The sequence below is a fragment of the Macaca thibetana genome, chromosome 9 (genome assembly GCF_024542745.1).
Source record: "Macaca thibetana thibetana isolate TM-01 chromosome 9, ASM2454274v1, whole genome shotgun sequence".
Lineage (NCBI taxonomy): Eukaryota > Metazoa > Chordata > Mammalia > Primates > Cercopithecidae > Macaca > Macaca thibetana.
This window is the reverse complement of record NC_065586.1, coordinates 129,386,978-129,404,227: the sequence shown is the minus strand read 5'-3', so window position 1 is coordinate 129,404,227 and position 17,250 is coordinate 129,386,978. Positions and strand designations below refer to the sequence as shown.

Below are 17,250 nucleotides of genomic sequence, written 5' to 3'. Positions count from 1 at the left end.
TTTTGTTTCTCAAGGCGCTGGGTTTCATTTTATAGAAGCTGCCCAGATAGGGTAGGTGTCTCCCTGGATTTGCTAGTCTGTTTGCTTTTTAAAATTACCTTTTTGGGTGTTTTTGGCCTCAAAGTGGAAATACATGGTGTTTAAGCAAGAAGCAAGCAAAGATGCATGCGGGTTGAGATCCAGGCCTGGTGTCCACATCCTTCCAGGTGAGCTGGGGCCAGGCTCCCTGAGGTCGGTCGGAACCGGGAAGAGCCTCTGAAAATGGCCAGGGAATCCCCGAAACCCGCCAGGCGTTGGGTTTGCTTCAGCCCCAGAGGCAGCCCCGTTCCTTCTCCTGAGGACTCATCCACCTCCATGCCCCTCCTCCTGCTGCTGCTCCAACTGGTCTGGAGCAGGAGGCCATGGCAGGGCCCTCAGGCACCTGGGAGCCCACACCTCCCCCTCCGTGGGACGTACCCACTGAAGAGTGGCCACGGGGCAGGCTCTGCTCCTGGCTGGCACTCCTGCCCCACCCTATCCGGTGCCGCCTTGTCACGTAGAAGTTACTCAGCAGATTGACACCCTACCCAGTCCCCCTCGGGCAATCGTCTGCCCTCTGTCTTCCCACCTTCTCCAGGGCTACAGTGGGCAGCACAGCCATCCCCGGTGTGACAGGGCCCTGGGAGCCTCAGGGCTGCCCTGGCCAGGTTGGTCTGCTCTGGCTACGTTCTGGCCAGGCTGCCCCTTCCTGCCGACCTGCATGTGTGTTGTCACTGTTCAGCTCTCAGCACCTCGGCCCCCTTGGGCAGCGAGGAAGAGCCCTGGAGGCGAGGTTGGGAGGAAGGATAGCTGGAACAGTTTCCTGTGGGGAACAAGGGTGTGGGCAGCTCTCGCCCAGGGCTGCCTCACTGAGAACACCACAGAGCGGGGGTGTGGGGGTGTCCAACTCTCGAGCCACAAACTGCTTCCTCTCGTCTGCAGCCTGTGCAGGTCTGGCCTGTGAGTAAACACATTTGTCAGCAACCCGAGTTGTCACAGTCTTAGTGTTGGGCAAATGCTGGGCCCGTGAGCAGAGGATCCTGCTAGCTTTCCTGCCTGGCCGCAAGGCCCAGAAACCCCTGGTCTTGTCTCCTGGGCTCTGGGAAACCCTGGGCCTTGAGAAGTGGGGTTTGCAGGTGGTGACAGGAGGAGAGGAGGGAAACCTCCAGGGCTGTGGAGTCCAGGCTCCCAGACCCCGCGGCGCCTGCTGGAGATGAGTGAGCTATGTTCTGTGGGATTGGGTGGGACTTCCTCAGCGTGGGAGGAGCCCATTCTGGCCCGAGCTGTGTTTTTAAGAATAAATCCCTGGGAGCTCAGCATCGGCAGGGGCCTTGCTGTGCCTCCGATGTGGCCAGCGTGCCGCCTTTGCACTTTTGCTGTTGAGTGACTTGCACCACGGGGTCAGGGAAGGGCAGTGTGATTGCTGGCTAGGCATCGTTCTGTAATACAGGGTCGCCTGCATGAGCTCAGGCACAGGCCAGCATCCCCAGCCCTACCTGGGAGCCTCATGACATTTTCAGCAGCCTGCGGGGCCTTCTTCTGTGCCACACAGGCAAGCGGGGACACCCCCAGGCAGCAGAAGTCACCTGCAGCCCAGCGCCAGCCGCTGCTTTCTTGCTTTTCATGCCATTCACACTGGGGTAAGAATGGCTTCGAGACAAAATGTGACAGCATCACTCAGGCCAGCTTAGATCCTCAGGGTTCCCTGTCTTCCCAGGATAACGTCCAAGGCCCCGGCCTCTTGCCACTGCCCCTTGACCTCTGTCCTCTGCCCTAGGCCCGTGCAGTTCCCTGACTCGCCCTGCCCTCTCTCTCCAGGCAGGACTCCCAGCCCCTTGCTGGCCCTGCCCTGCCTCTCCCCAGGGAGCCCCTGAGGCCCTCCCCCAATATGTTCAGTCAAGCAGTGTCCCGTGTGGTTGGCCGAGCTGCCGTTCCTGCCACTACCACTGTTCCCACCCAAGGAGGGAGGCCTGGCTGTGAAAGTCCCAGGGAGGGGTCCGGGGTAGACTGTCTGGGGAGCCATGGTGTCGGCCTGAACCTGCACTCGGCCTGAAGCTGAGCCCAACACGGGGAATGTGGCTACCAAGGGCAAGCACGCTTGGCCGCAGGCCTGGAGAAGCTGGAGCCAGACCACGGTGGGCTGCTGCAGGCTTTGGTCCATGTCCACCAGCGTCAGCTGCTGTCTGGGGATCTTAGGCTGGGGATGGCCCCTGCACCTGACATCACCTGGGCTGGGACCCCCACCTGGGGCTCCCCTTCTGCACTTGGACACCTGGGGGCCCATCGGGTCCACGCCTATCCCACTCCAGCCCGTGCCTGTCCCATTCCAGTGAGGCCTCAGCCTGGTGGAGGGGGTGCAGGCTTGCGGGGAGCAGAGCTTCCCACAGGGCTGACCCTATGCACACAAAGCCATGACTGCCCCTGCCTGGGGCTTTCTGTTCCCCAGGAAGTCAGAGACCCCCTCTCCTGAAACCGCCAGGCCCTCACAAGTCCCTTCCCCTCCAGGATCTGTCTGGCACCACCTCCTTCCCGCCGCCGGGTCCGCCTCTCAGGCCGCCTCTCGGGGTGCTGGCCGGACTTGGGACAGGCTGTGCCTCAGTTTCCTCGCCTGTGCAAGGGAGGATGTTGGATTGTTGGGGGAGGGGGAAGCGGACCCCGCCCCCAGGTGCCGCCCGTCCCGCCCCTCCCGCCGGCCGAGGGGCCCATTGGCTGCGGGGCACCGGGGCGGGGCGCGGCGCGCGGAAAGGAGCCTCGGGCCGGGAGCACAGGAACCAGACCGTGTCCCGCGGAGCTGTCACCTCCGCCTCCGCGCCCCGACCCGGCCATGCGCGACCTCGGGCTCTGGCTGCTGTGCGCGATGGCGCTGCCTGGTGAGTGGCTCCAGGAAGCCGTCCCGGGCGCGGCGCGGGGCAGGGTGGTTCTTCCCGCAGGAGGCGACGCGGGCCCCGAACCCCTGGCCTGCTCGCACCAGGCACCCTGCCCCGCTTCGGGCTGGTTCCTGGGAGCCGGGCGTCGGGTGCACAGTGGTCTCTGGGTGGATACACCTGGGCCGGGGAGGCCGGGGAGGCCGGGGAGGTCGGAGAGAACCTTCAAAGGTGAACTGTGAGAGGGAAGTCCCGCCTCTGAGCTTGTTAGTGGGGTCGGGGCCAGGCCAGGCAGGACGGCTTCACCTGCTGCGGGAGGCGCCCTGGGTTCCTGGCATTCGCCTGTGGGGCTGCCCACCCCCACTATTTGGCCAGGGAGGGAAGGGAGGGCAGAGAAGCTGGGGCCTGGAGGGCAAGGGTGTGGGCCTGAGGGGACCCGTCTCCTGCCTGGGGGAGGACCCGGGGCTGCTGACCCTGGATCCCGCCCCTGCTTCTGGAGTGACTTGGGCTGGGGTGTGTGAGGGAGCTTCAGGCTGGAGGCCGGGATGCTTTTCCGCCAGTTTCCTGGGCAGATGGGGCCGGCTGCTCCCTCCCCTGCTGCTTCTCCAGGTTAGAATGCCGTCATGGAGACACGTCCATTATTGTTTTTAACGGGAGAAAAGGGTCCTGGGGTTGGTGGTCTCCGAAACTCTGCCCATTGCATGCTGGGTCCCTGCCCTCTGCTCTTGGAAACCAGGGAGTTTCCAGTACTTGGGAGGTGAACAGCCTCCGGGAGGCCCTTCCTGCTCCCCAGTTAGGTACAACCAGATGATCAGATGAATGGAGGAGGAGATGGAAACGGTCGGCGGCCGGGGGCCTCCTCCCATCTGAGACAGCCTGGAGGCCTGTGGAGTCGCTGGCACCTGCAGGGTCTCCGAGCACCGTGTGTGGGTGCTGCAGGACACAGGCCCACCGGCCCTGCCTGGGGGACTCCTGGGGTCTTTTAGGCACAGAACCCTCACTTGAGTCTTTGTTTCTGAGCTATCTGGCAATTTCCCCAGGGGAGGGTCAAGACCAGGAAGGGGCAGAATCTGAGGGCCCAGGACTCTGGGAAGGAAACCGCTTTCCCCCCCCCCCCCCCCGCTTGCTGCTGACACTCCCTCCCGCAGCGATCGTCCCCAGCCGGCCCTGGGCCCGCGTGGAGCGGTATGAGGTGGTGCTGCCGCGGCGTCTGCCAGGACCCCGAGTCCGCCGAGCTCTGCCCTCCCACGTGGTGAGTCTAAGCTGGTCTGGGGGGTTCCTGACTGGCCCCTGAGCCCGTTTCTATGAAAGGAGCTTTAGCCTACGGGAAGTGGTGAGACCAGGTGGACATCTGGGGCTACCCTGTTCAGCTCCAGTCGCCTGGGGCCCATCTCCATTCCTCCCTCCAGCGCTGCCTGGGGGCTCAGGGCCTCACGGTTCCTTCAGGAACTCTATGCGCCCCCAGAAGGGAGCAGGGGTAGGTTGTGCTGGCCCCGGGCCCCTCCCCAGTTTCACTTGGCGAGGCTGATAAGCCAAATTCCTCTTTGAGAAGTGACGCTGGCCCACCGCAGAGTTGACACACCTTCCTGTGTGTGTGGGACCTGGCAGGGGTTTCCCGGGGCTAGGAACCGAGAGTGGCCCCCCTCCCCCACCGGGGCTGCCCAAGGGTGATTCCTGAAACCTGAGTGGGTGGGTGTGCACACGTGTGCACTGCATGCACGCGTGTGCGTGTTTCCAGGGAGGGTGGCCCCGGCCCCAGCCCTGTCCTTCCTTCAGCATCCTGGGAACCTGCCACCGACCTGCCCACTGCTCTGGGCTCTCATCCAGCCGGGGTCACAGCTAAGGCTGTCCCGGGGCTCAGCAGGCCGCGTCCCAGCCTCCATATGGGGGCTGAAGACGCAGTAGTTGAGGAGGAGGCTCTGCAGGCACCACCAGGTCCGGCAGCTGCTGGGAGGGACGGGGCCTGGAGGCAGACAGCTGCCGCTGGAGGGGCCTGTGTGTGCCATCCCCACCGCCCACCTCCTTTGCTGCCTGCTGAGGCTGTGTCTCCCCCACCTTGTGCTTTCTTGGGGAAGGGGCATTGTTACCCATGTGTGGTCAAATGGGGAAACTGAGGCCTGGGAGGCCCGAGGAGCACTGTGTCCTTCCTGTCCACCCAAGTGCTGGGCTCTGCCGGTCCCCTCCAGCACAGCCCCACCCCCACCCCCCACCTTCCACCCTCTACCCTGCCTGAGGCTGTGGACCCTCAAGGACGGAGCTTTGGCCTGGGGCTGGAGGCCGGCACCCCTTCCCCACCAGCTGAGCTTCTCTGGCCCCCAGGATTCAGATTGGCCCAGCCCAGGCAGGCTGCTCACCCAGGACCCTTCCCTCCTCGCTCAGGGCCTGTACCCAGAGAGGGTGAGCTATGTCCTTGGGGCCACAGGGCACAACTTCACTCTGCACCTTCGGAAGAACAGGTGAGTGGGTCTCAGGTCACCCCCCTGCCTGGGCCTGGCTCCAGCACACTGGTGTCCTCGGCGTCCAGCCTCTGGGCCGGCCTCTGTACCGAGGGGCACGAGGCAGCCACAGCACTTCTTTTTCAGGGACCTGCTGGGCTCCGGCTACACGGAGACCTACACGGCTGCCAATGGGTCCGAGGTGACGGAGCAGCCGCGCGGGCAGGTGTGGGTCGGTCGAAGCAGCTGGGCGGACAGAGATGGGTTGGGCGGCCCTCCCCGAGCCTGTGGGGCTGTGGGGGCACAGCCTGTGGACCCCTCTCCTGCTTCCCCTGCAGGACCACTGCTTCTACCAGGGCCATGTGGAGGGGCACCCGGACTCAGCCGCCAGCCTCAGCACCTGTGCCGGCCTCAGGTGGGTGCAGCGGACGAACACCAGGGCTCCCGTGGGTGGAGAAGAAGGCCTAAGCGGGGGTGGGGAAGGGAGGCGGGGAGGTGCCTCCTTCTCGCACTCAGGCCTTTGCTGTCACACAGAGGGGTCTGCTCGGGGCACCCCGCCAAGCCCAAGAGGCTCACCCTCCTGTACCCTGGGGCCTGAAGTCACCTGTCGGGGGCTACAGGTGGCAGGGTAGGGGGAGCCGTGGGCAGCAAACTAGAGCCTCTGGTCCTTCGGGGCAGGACCAGGCCACTCTGAAGCCCACGGCACACCCGGCTCCCGCTCCCCTCAGGGGTTTCTTCCAGGTGGGCTCAGACCTGCACCTGATCGAGCCCCTGGATGAAGGTGGAGAGGGTGGGCGGCACGCCGTGTACGAGGCTGAGCACCTCCTGCAGACAGCTGGGACCTGCGGGGTCAGTGACGACAGCCTGGGCAGCCTCCTGGGGCCCCGGACGGCAGCCGTCTTCAGGCCTCAGCCCGGGGTGAGCACCATTGTCTCCCGTGTTTGGCTGGTCCTGCCGGTGTCCGCTTGCCTGACCTGTGAGTCTCCCTGGCTCCCCATGCACTGGGTGCTGCCCACGGTCTGCAGCCTGCAGCAGGCCTGGCCACACTCCCCCAGCACTGGGCAGGGGCTGGACAGTGGCCCCAGGTCCCTGAGGGAGGGTCCAGGCCCTGGGGCTGGGAAGGCTGACTGGCTTCTTGTGGCTGTTCCCAAGGGCTCTCTGCCGTCCCGAGAGACGCGCTATGTGGAGCTCTATGTGGTCGCGGACAATGCAGAGGTGCGCTGGGGGCGGGGAAGATGGGAGAGCGGCCGGCGGAGGGTGGATGGGGGGTGTGTGGGCTCCAACCTGAGGGTCTCGTGTCCCCAGTTCCAGATGCTGGGGAGCGAAGCAGCCGTGCGCCATCGGGTGCTGGAGGTGGTGAACCACGTGGACAAGGTGGGCAGCAGTCCTGGCTGCAGAGGTGCTGGCTGCAGAGGTGCCGGCTGCAGAGGTGCCGGCTGTAGAGGTGCCGGCTGCAGAGGTCCTGGCTGCAGAGGTGCCGGCTGCAGAGGTCCTGGCTGCAGAGGTGCCGGCTGCAGAGGTGCCGGAGCCCCTGGTGGGAGGCGGGGGAGCGTTGCCACGGGATTCGTTCCACCTGCTCTGCCTCTGCCCCGCACCTGTGCCTGGCCCTACCTTGCAGCGGGACAGGTGCAGCCTCCGCCCCCACCCTCCCTGCTGCGCCTTCCGCCACCCCGCCTGACCCCCAGGACTCCACCATCTCTCCAGCTATATCAGAAACTCAACTTCCGTGTGGTCCTGGTGGGCCTGGAGATTTGGAATCGTCAGGACAGGTTCCACGTCAGCCCCCATCCCGATGTCACACTGGAGAACCTCCTGGCCTGGCAGGCACAGCGGCTGACACAGCGGCACCTGCAGGACAACGTGCAGCTCATCACGTGAGTTGGCGGAGTGGGCAGGGTGGGGAGGGCTGGGGAGGGAGGGTGGACAGGGTTGGGGTGGGAGGGAGAGCATGGCTGGGGTGGGAGGGAAGTGGGGAGGGAGCCATGTCCAGGGCATCTGTGTCACTCCCACCTTCAGGGGCGTCGACTTCACTGGGACCACCGTGGGGCTTGCCAGGGTGTCTGCCATGTGCTCCCACGGCTCAGGGGCTGTGAACCAGGTGAGGGGCTCTTGCCCAGGTTTGCCAGGCCAAGGCCAGAGCTGGCTAGGGGAGGGGAAGCCTCGGTTCAGGTCTCTGGAGCAGGTCACCTTCCCTCAGGCCAGGTTTAATGCCTGATTTTATGTTTTAAGGTGGTGTTGGCGGGAAGCTGTGCCAAGTCCTGGGCCCTGGTGGGGTGAGGGTGGCAGGTGTGGGGAGTTGGCCACATGGTTCCTGAGAGCACAGACCCTCCCACAGGACCACAGCAAGAACCCCGTGGGCGTGGCCTGCACCATGGCCCACGAGATGGGCCACAACCTGGGCATGGACCACGACGAGAACGTCCAGGGCTGCCACTGCCGGGAACCCTCTGAGGCCGGCCGCTGCATTATGGCGGGCAGCATTGGGTGAGGCGGCCGGGCCTGGCGGAGCCAGGGTATGCTGGAGGTGCAAGGTGGGTGGGGAAGGGGCCCGGCCGCCTCCCTGACGGGTCGCTCCCCACCAGCTCCACGTTCCCCAGGATGTTCAGTGACTGCAGCCGGGCCTACCTGGAGGGCTTTTTGGAGCGGCCACAGTCGGCCTGCCTCGCCAACGCCCCTGACCTCAGCCACCTGGTGGGCGGCCCTGTGTGCGGGAACCTGTTTGTAGAGCGTGGGGAGCAGTGCGACTGCGGCCCCCCCGAGGTGCGTCCACACCCCGCACCTGCTCCCGTCAGCATGGGGTGCCACGACCTCTGTCCCTTCAGGTCAGGGCGACCACTGCACGAACATGTGGAACTTGGGGCTCCATTGGTGTCCAAAGTGGTCACAGGGAGGGAGTGGCTGCAGGGCACCCCAGTGGTCAGGGGAGGCGGCCAGTCCGCCCTGGAGCCTGTCCCGGCCCCGGTGCAGCCTGCCAAGGCCTTTGCCGTCGCCCCAGGACTGCCGGAACCACTGCTGCAACTCCACCACCTGCCAGCTGGCTGAGGGGGCCCAGTGTGCGCACGGTACCTGCTGCCAGGAGTGCAGGGTGAGTGCAGCCTCCCACCGGGGACCCCCAGAGCCCATGGCTGGCAGGTGGGAGGGGACCCTGGGGCGCCAGGGACCAGGCAGCTTGCATGGGCCTGTCCCCACGGTGAGCTCTTCTCTGCTGGGCCAGGTGAAGCCAGCTGGTGAGCCGTGCCGTCCCAAGAAGGACACATGTGACCTCGAGGAGTTCTGTGACGGCCGGCACCCTGAGTGCCCAGAAGACGCCTTCCAGGAGAACGGCACGCCCTGCTTTGGGGGCTACTGCTACAACGGGACCTGCCCCACACTGACCCAGCAGTGCCAGGCCTTCTGGGGGCCAGGTGAAGTAGGCACAGAGCTGACCTGGCAGGGTGGCTGCAGGCTTTGCCAGGGCTAACCCGCTCCTGGTCCCGCAGGTGGGCGGGCTGCCGAGGAGTCCTGCTTCTCCTATGACATCCTACCAGGCTGCAAGACTAGCTGGAACAGGTGAGCTTCTGAGACCAGATTCCCCTGGGCCCAGGACATGTGATGTTCCCACAGCAGGCTCAGCCCCAGAAGGTCCTCCACAAAGGAGTCCTGTTCCCATGAGGGTCTGCCCTGGGCCCGTGGACCCAGGCTCAAGCACACTGTGTTGTGGGACGGAGGTGGGTCACTGTGGCCCCAGCCTGCTGTGGTTCCTGGGCCCCCCAGCATGGGCCTGGGCAAGCCGGCCCACGACCTGCCTCCGTCCACAGGGCTGACATGTGTGGCGTTCTGCAGTGCAAGGGCGGGCAGCATCCCCCGGGGCGCACCAGCTGCATCCTGAACCGTGTGTGCCACGCGCTCACCACAGAGGATGGCACTGCCTATGAGCTAGTGCCCGAGGGCACCCGGTGTGGACCAGAGAAGGTAAGTCCCTGGCTCAGAGGCCGTGCCACCCCCAGGCATCCCAGGCGTGTGCCCCACCTGCAGATGGGTTTCTGGCTTGGCAGCTGCTTGAGGCTGTGGGAACAGAGTTCTCTCCACACTTCTGGTAGAGACTGAAAGGTTGCTGGGGGATGGGGAGGGACATGGTTCTCAGTTCATCTGATGGCCATCGCCGGCTGCCACGTGCCCCAGGAGCACCATTTCCTAGGGGCTCCAGGGGTAGGCAGCCGGCAGATGGGCTGAAGCACAGCCACCCCGGACGTGGTGACCACAGCCCACCCCCAGCTTACCACGCGGTTTCAAGGGACACGGGCGGGGGTCCAGAGCGGACGCCTGAGAGACACCTCCTACCCCCAGGTTTGCTGGAAGGGACGTTGCCAGGACTTACACGTTTATAGATCCAGAAACTGCTCCGCCCAGTGCCACAGCCACGGGGTATGTGTGGCCCCTCGGGACAGTGCCACAGCCACGGGGTATGTGTGGCCCCTCGGGACAGTGCCACAGCCACGGGGTATGTGTGGCCCCTCGGGACAGTGCCACAGCCACGGGGTATGTGTGGCCTCTCGGGACAGTGCCACAGCCACGGGGTATGTGTGGCCCCTCGGGACAGTGCCATAGCCACGGGGTATGTGTGGCCTCTCGGGACAGTGCCACAACCACGGGGTATGTGTGGCCCCTGCACAGAGGCTGCCACTCTGAGGGAGCCTGAGGCTGGGGGAGCCCGGCATGTCCTATCTATGGGGGTCTCAGTGGAGCCCATCTCAGGGCTGAGGCCCGGCCTGGGTGGCCTCCGCGGATGGAACCTGCGTGGTCACCGGGCAGTGGGCAGGGGCTACTTGGAGAGGCCTCACCGTTGGCGCACACGGGCAGGTACCCAGGGGCCCTCAGGGGTGAGGCTGGCCCGGGGCTCTCATGCTGGAGGCGCAGCCCCCACGGCCCCTTGGGGTCCACGCTGGGATTGGCCCTGAGCCCAGCCGTCCCCACAGGTGTGCAACCACAAGCAGGAGTGCCACTGCCACGCGGGCTGGGCCCCGCCCTACTGCGCGAAGCTGCTGACTGAGGTGCACGCAGGTAGGCTTCCCTGGCCAGCGTGGGTAGGGCTGGGGTCCAAGCTCAGAGGGCCCGAATGGAGCCCAGGCAGAAGCTGCGGGCCCGGGAAGCTGGTGGCGTTCACAGTGCTGGTTTGCTACCACAGGCATGGACGCACAGGTACAGGCAGAGTCTGTCTGCCCCCAGGCTGATGTGAGGAGGGGAGAGCCCTGTCCCAGAGTGGGGGCAGTGGCCGAGGGCAGGGCACGGTGGTGAGCTGAGACTCCAGTGTCCTCAGCCTGTGTCTTCCAGCCCCTCAGCCCACAGCCCTGAGGCACCCAGCATTTCCTCCTTGGTGGCCACTGAGCACATGGCTGTCCAGAGCATCAGGCCTCAAAGGTACAGCTGTGCCCACAGCACTGTGGCCCAGGGCCACCCTGCCAAGCTCTCCAACCCATCACTGGAGAGCTGGGAGTCCCGGTGTAACGTACTGGGTCCTCCCTGAGGGGTCCACAGGGCACGGCCTATGGGTGCTGAGAAAGGCTGTGGCTCTGGGAACCTCTCTGGCCCCTGCCTGAGGTTGTGGCCTGCCTGCCTGAAGTGGGGCCGTGTGTCCCACAGCATCCGGGAGCCTCCCTGTCATCGTGGCGGTGGTTCTGGTGCTCCTGGCAGTTGTGGTCACCCTGGCAGGCATCATCGTCTACCGCAAAGCCTGGAGCCGCATCCTGAGCAGGTGAGGGCGGCGGGGGCCGTGACAGGGCAGCAGGGGCCGTGGCGGAGGGCGGCGGGGGCCGTGGCGGAGGGCAGCGGGGGGCCGTGGCGGAGGGCGGCGGGGGCTGTGACGGAGGGTGGTAAGTGCTTCCCGTGCTCGGCTGCAGGGAAATGTCCCTGCTGCTGGAGGAAGGGCACCCAGCACGGGCCCACGGTGGGCGGCACGGACACCCAGGCTCCTCCATGCCCCAACGTCGTGACGCCCCCCAGCCTGAGCTGAGTTTGAAGGGCCTTCCTGGCTCCACTGGGCCGGTGCTGCTCTGGAATCTGCCATCCCCCGAGGCTAGGGCAGGGGATGGTTTTGGTGGCAGGTTGGGCTTGGAGCAAATCCAGAGAGGCCCGGTGGGGCCCCCACACCCTGGCCCAGCCCCATGAGCACCCCACCAGTTCCCTGCTGAGCCCCACGCAGCGGAGACCCCCACGGTGCAGGACACACTGGCCCCACAGCCTGCAAGCATCTCCCGCCCACCTGACTGGGGCCCCCAGGACATGGAGGGGTGTCCCTGCCTCTTCAGGGTCCGCCGCGTCTCCTGGGCCTGTCTGTCTCTCATGGCTGCGACCTCTCACCCTGCAGCCTCTCGGGTCAGCTGGAGCTGGGAGGGACCGACAGGGTGTGGTGCTGGGGCCCTGTGGCCGGACACTGACCACGTGCCCTGTGCTTCCTCCCCAGGAACGCGACTCCCAAGACCACCACGGGGCTCTCCAACCCCCTGTTTCACCAGGCTGCCAGCCGCATGCCGGCCAAGCAGGGGGCTCCGGCCCCAACCGGGGGCCCCCAAGAGCAGGTCCCCACCACGCACGCGGGCCAGCCCGCCAGACACCTGGCCTCCTCGGTGGCTCTGAAGAGGCCGCCCCCTGCTGTAAGCACCACCCCTGGCGGATTCGTGAGGCTGAAAGCAGTGTCCAGGCCCCGTCCTGTGACCCCAAGTGCAGCCCAAGGCCAGCAGAGCCCTTTCATTAACTTCACACGTGGGCTGGCAGTGGCCCCGAGGCCCAGAGCAGCTGCTATGGTCATCCTGCTGGGAACACTGAGGCTTTGGGAGTGGGTGCTTCATGGACCCCTTTGAGCCATGACAGAATCTGAGCTTGAACTTAAACTTGGGGCTCGGAGGCCAGGGAAGCTTCCTGGACTCAGCAGAGCCCGTCTGAGGACCGTGTCGAGAGGCAGATGCTCACCGGCCCGCAGCTCGGGGTCATGCCGCTGAGGGGAGGACTGGGGTGGGGCTGCACAGACCCCTCCGGCACACACAAGAGGCGGGAACCTCGGATCCTGGAGCTGGGGGTGCTGGAGGGGCACGGGGTGGGGTCCCAGCTCTGACCCCGGCTCTCGGCCCTATCTCCTCCAGCCTCCGGCCACTGTGTCCAGGCCACCCTTCCCAGTTCCTGTCTATGCCCAGCAGGCACCAAAGCAGGTAAGCCGTGGTGATTGGGCAGCCAAGCCGTCTGAGGGCGTCCAGGCCTTCCTGATGGGATTGGGGTCTGTGCACTTGCACTTTGGAAGTGTGGCCAGCAGTGTTTTCAGGGTCCCTCAGCTTCGGTGTGTCCCGTTGTTTCCTCGTGTGGATGAGGGCCGTGCACTGCTGGCAGGGGCAGCACTGGACACACCCTTCCCAGGACACAGCCCAGGCCTGGCCCCACGTGCAGCTTCGGTCACGGGTGATGTTGACAGGGCGCCTGGTTGGAGCAGCGTCCACAGATTTTTCCTTAGAAATCCCCTGTCTTCTTTTTATAGTTAGCAGATGTCTCGGGGAGATACCTTGAGACTCTTTGAACCTTAAACTTGGACCCACTAGTTTTGGCATCCATTGGTGAACATTGGCTGCAACAGTTGTTCTGGGCTGTTTGCATAATAGTGATTTTCTTTTTTTTTTTTTTTTTTGAGACGGAGTGTCGCTCTGTCGCCCAGGCTGGAGTGCAGTGGTACAATCTCAGCTCACTGCAAGCTCCGTCTCTCAGGTTCACGCCCTTCTCCTGCCTCAGCCTCCCGATGTAGCTGAGACTACAGGCGCCTGCCGCCATGCCCAGCTAAATTTTTATATATATATATATACACATATATATATTTATATACATATATATATACACACATATATATATACATATATATATATATACGTATATATACATATATATATATATATATATATATATTTTTTTTTAGTAGAGACGGAGTTTCACTGTGTTAGCCAAGATGGTCTTGATCTCCTGACCTCGTAATCTGCCTGCCTTGGCCTCCCAGAGTGCTGGGGTTACAGACGTGAGCCACCGCACCCAGCCCTAATAGTGATTTTTCTATTTCTCTCTTTCCTTTTTAACTTTTTATTTGAGCTAACTTCGGACTTACATGTGAGTTGCAGAAATAGTCCTAGAAGGGGTCTGGACAGGCAAAACGGGGGCCTGGAGGGGGCGGAGAAATTTCTGGCCAAGGAAGTGATGGTCACCAGGCATGGAGGGCGATGGGGCAGAGGCTACAGCAGGAACCACGCGTGGCGGGAGATGGGGCAGAGGCTACAGCAGGAACCACGCGTGGCAGGAGATGGGGCAGAGGCTGCAGCAGGAGCCAGGCGTGGCGGGAGATGGGGCAGAGGCTGCAGCAGAACTATGCAGGAGGGAAGTCACTCACTCTTCACTTGCATCGGCCCCCCTGGCTGCTCAGTGGGGTCCTTTGGAAACTGCTGAAAATTGCAAATGCTCAGCCCACCCAGGCTCCGTGCGACGCAGCCAGGAGTGAGCTCCACAGCTCTGTGTGGTGGACTTCCAGCCTCCCTACCCTGGGAAAGCTGACATGCAAAGAAACACGTGTTTTAGTGGTTAATTATTGGTCTTTGAGCTTCCAAAACCCCACATTCTGGCAGTTTAAGAGCTCTTCAGGCCAGGCGCATTGGCTCACGCCTGTAATCCCAGCACTTGGGAGGCTGGAGCGGGAGGATCACTTGAGCCCAGGAGTTCAAGACCAGCCTGGGCAACATAGGGAGACCCCATCTCTACAAAAAATAAAAAATTAGCTGGATGTGGTGGCTTGTGCCTGTAGTTCCAGCTACTCAGGAGGCTGAAGCAGGAGGATTGCTTGAACCCAGGAAGAGAGGCTGCAGTAAGCCAAAATCATGCCTCTGCACTCCAGCCTGGGTGACAGAGGGAGATCCTGACTCAAAAAAAAAAAAAAGGAAAAAAGTTCTTCAAGGATAATATGGGGGTTGGGTAGGGGATGTGGAAGGTGTGGCCGGAGCTGAACTGGGCAGATGGGCCCCGGATGGCGTTCGGCCACTGACGGGCTTTATTCTGTGGGCGGTGGTGGCCAGGAGGGTTTTTCTGTAGCGGGCTCAGTGGTGGTGGAGCCTGCAGGCCCCTGGGGGGCAGAGCGAGGCCTGTGGGGAGCTTCATTCCGGATCCAGGGAAGGTGATGTCCAGGTTAGGGCCGGGACTGCCTGGGGCACCCATGTCAGCTATGTCTGTTTCCCTCCCAGGTCATCAAGCCGACATTCGCGCCCCCAGCACCCCCAGTCAAACCCGGGGCTGGTGCGACCAAGCCTGGTCCAGCTGAGGTGAGGCCCCAGCACACACCAGGCGGAGTCCCCTGTGCGATGGACGGCATATGGCCTCCCCACAGGGCTGATGGTGGCACTGCTCTGGAGCGGTGGAGTTTTCTCCTAATTATCTGTGGATAAACTTGGTGACTGTCTGAAATAAAAGGGAAGGGCATCGGCGGTGGGTGTACTGTGACGTCTGTGCTGCCATCAGGGGGCTTCTCAGCAGACGCTGACCCCGGCTGTCAAGGTGCCTGACTTTCCCCCAGTGACCGCAGGGAAGGACGTCTGGGCCTCCGTGCGCCGTATCTACTGCGGCTGCCACACTTGCCATCGTGTGGATGGGCTATGTTGTTGTTGGATGAATCAAGAATCCACATTTTAAGAAATGTTAAAGGAAGTAAAATTGAGTTGTACCCTTTATATGCCTTTTATAGCAGGTAGTTTTTCAACACCATTTATCTTTTCCTCCTTCCAGAGTGCTGTTGGCCCAAAGGTTGCCCTGAAGCCCCCCATCCAGAGGAAGAAAGGGGCCGGAGCTCCCACTGCACCCTAGGGAGGCACCTGTGCCTGTGTGGAAATTTGGAGAAGTTGCAGCGGAAAAACCATGCCTTCCAGCATTCCAGGGTCCAGCTAGCGCCGCTCGGCTCCAGACCCTGACTTTGCAGGCTCAGCTGCTGTTCTGACCTCAGGAATGCATCCACCTGAGAGGCTCCTGCTCTCAGGCCCTCAGCCACTCCCTTCTCCCCGCCTTGGCCCCGCGTAGCCCCAGCTGTCTGCAGGCACCAGGCTGGGATGAGCTGTGTGCCTGTGGGTGCATGTGTGTGTGTGTGTGTCTCCAGGTGGCCACTGGTCTCCCCGTGTTCAGGAGGCCACCTACACAGCCCCTTCCGGCCACACCTGCCCCAGCTCTGGGGCCTGCTGAGTGGCTGCCCTGGGTACCCAGTTCCAGGCGGCGCAGATGTGGGGTATCCCCAGAAAGACTCCATCCCAGGACCACGTTCCCCTGGGTGCCCTTCGAGAGGGTGTCAGGGAGCGGACTGCACCCCAAGCTCCTGACTGCAAGTCCCCTGATCGTGGGGCCTGTTTCCCATGGGATTCAAGAGGGACAGCCCCAGCTTCCTGTGTGTTTAAGCTTAGGAAGCGCCTTTAGGGAAAGGGCTGCTTGGGAGTCAGCTGTCTTGTCTGGTTTTCTTGAGACCGCAGATGTGTGTTCAGCAGGGCTGAAAGCTTTTATTCTTTAATAATGAGAAATGTATATTTTACTAATAAATTATTGACCGAGTTCTGCAGATGCTTGTTGGATCAGCGGGTAAGGGTGGCGGGTTTCAGTTCACGAGATACAAGGGTCGGCGCTTGGTAAAATGTTCTCCCTGGATTTCTCAGGCCCTCCCCAGCGGAACTAAGCAGTCCCGCCCCTCCCGCGGGCAGACGATCGGATCCCGGAACCCGCGCCCGAGGCGACTTCGCTACGATGCACGGAGGAGCCCGCCCCGCCCCCGCCCCGCCCTGCCCCGCCCCGCCCCGCCCCGTCTCCCGGCAACGGCCGCGCCCCGCCCATTCCGTCTCGTCTCCCGGCAACGGCCCCGCCTCTTCCGGCCCCATCCCCTAGTCCGGGCCGCGTCCCCGCACGTCACCCGCCATGCTGGGCTCGCACCCAGCCGCGCGCGGCCTCCACGCCTGGCTGAACGCGCTCCCGCTCAGCCACCCACGCGCCGCCTGGCCCGGGACCTCAGCGGCGACGGTGGGCGCGCGTCCGCGAAGTGGAGTCCGAGGGGCCCCCGCGACCTGGGCCTGCGCCCTCGGCCCAGGAGAAGCGGCGAATGGCCCGCGGCGCCCTCCCCACCGCTCGCTGACCTCCCCAGAGTCTGGGGCTGCGAACCCCGCTTCGCCTTTGCTGCATCGGACTCAGCCTTTCGGATCTGTAGGATCCGGGACTCCAGTGACCGACCACAGGGCAGGGCTCGCAGCCCACACGCGCCGCAGTACCCAGCCCGATGCGCACGTTTCCTGTGGGCACCCCTGGGAGCGTCCCCTGGTGCCAGGCTGGCGCGCTGGCCTCTGAGGAGGTGGCTTCTGCTCTAGGCACCTGGGCAGCACGTCTGAGTGGGCGCCCACGGGGCGGAGGCTGTTAGACGCATCTGGTGCTGCACCGAGGAGGCCTGACATTGGCCATCGACGTCCCCCCAGCCTGTGGCCAAGCCCCTAACCCCATGGGTGCTGCCTCCGGGTGGTTCCTCCGACGAGAGTCCTGAGCTGATAGCGCCCATTCGTCTCGCAGGCCTGCCAAGCCTCCAGCTTCCTTCACGAAGAATGAGAGCGTTCCGGAGGGGACAGGCCACTGTACTTGCAGGGGTGGGTCCCTGTCTCTCAAGCCCTCCAACCGCCCATACCTCCCTCCCTCCCAGTCTCCCCAGCCTCCATCGGCCACCCCATTTCCTCGACAGTTGGATTCAAGGCTGGTGTCTGCCTTGTAGTGGGGACCCAGCCACCAGGCGCCAGAGCAGCCAGACCCCGGGGTCCAGCAGCTACTGGAGGACAAGGAGCAGGCGCTGTCCTTTCCGCAGGAGACAGGGTACAGGCGACCTGGCGCCCTTGTTGCCTGGACACCCTGTGGCCGAAGGACTGGGAAACAGAGGG

General features: G+C 63.7%; 1 protein-coding gene across 2 annotated transcripts; it reads left to right on the top strand.

The window, feature by feature from the left end:
* The first annotated feature begins 2,762 nt into the window (after positions 1–2,762).
* ADAM8 (ADAM metallopeptidase domain 8) lies at positions 2,763–15,895 on the top strand. 2 transcript variants are annotated; one of them, XM_050805496.1, is made up of 23 exons: positions 2,763–2,888; positions 4,031–4,134; positions 5,262–5,338; positions 5,465–5,543; positions 5,656–5,732; positions 6,046–6,235; positions 6,470–6,532; positions 6,623–6,691; positions 7,022–7,191; positions 7,334–7,415; positions 7,653–7,801; positions 7,900–8,077; positions 8,313–8,402; positions 8,532–8,721; positions 8,797–8,866; positions 9,115–9,268; positions 9,644–9,721; positions 10,273–10,357; positions 10,937–11,048; positions 11,757–11,946; positions 12,433–12,498; positions 14,551–14,628; positions 15,089–15,895. In XM_050805496.1, the coding sequence occupies exons 1-23, from the start codon at positions 2,843–2,845 to the stop codon at positions 15,164–15,166; spliced, it is 2,475 nt and encodes an 824-aa protein (XP_050661453.1). In that variant the 5' UTR covers positions 2,763–2,842; the 3' UTR covers positions 15,167–15,895. The 2 variants fall into 2 exon arrangements, with proteins under 2 accessions (XP_050661453.1, XP_050661454.1); XM_050805497.1 differs by lacking the exons at positions 10,937–11,048; positions 15,089–15,895 and having other exon boundaries at positions 11,809–11,946; positions 14,551–14,627.
* Positions 15,896–17,250: the final 1,355 nt, after the last annotated feature.

Bases quoted from the DNA above. Each gene is read 5' to 3' on its own strand.
- ADAM8 (XM_050805496.1), top strand. From the start codon at position 2,843: ATGCGCGACCTCGGGCTCTGGCTGCTGTGCGCGATGGCGCTGCCTG. The intron at 5,339-5,464 runs GTGAGTGGGTCT...CTTCTTTTTCAG, and splicing joins CTGCACCTTCGGAAGAACAG to GGACCTGCTGGGCTCCGGCT. The intron at 9,722-10,272 runs GTATGTGTGGCC...CCGTCCCCACAG, and splicing joins CCCAGTGCCACAGCCACGGG to GTGTGCAACCACAAGCAGGA.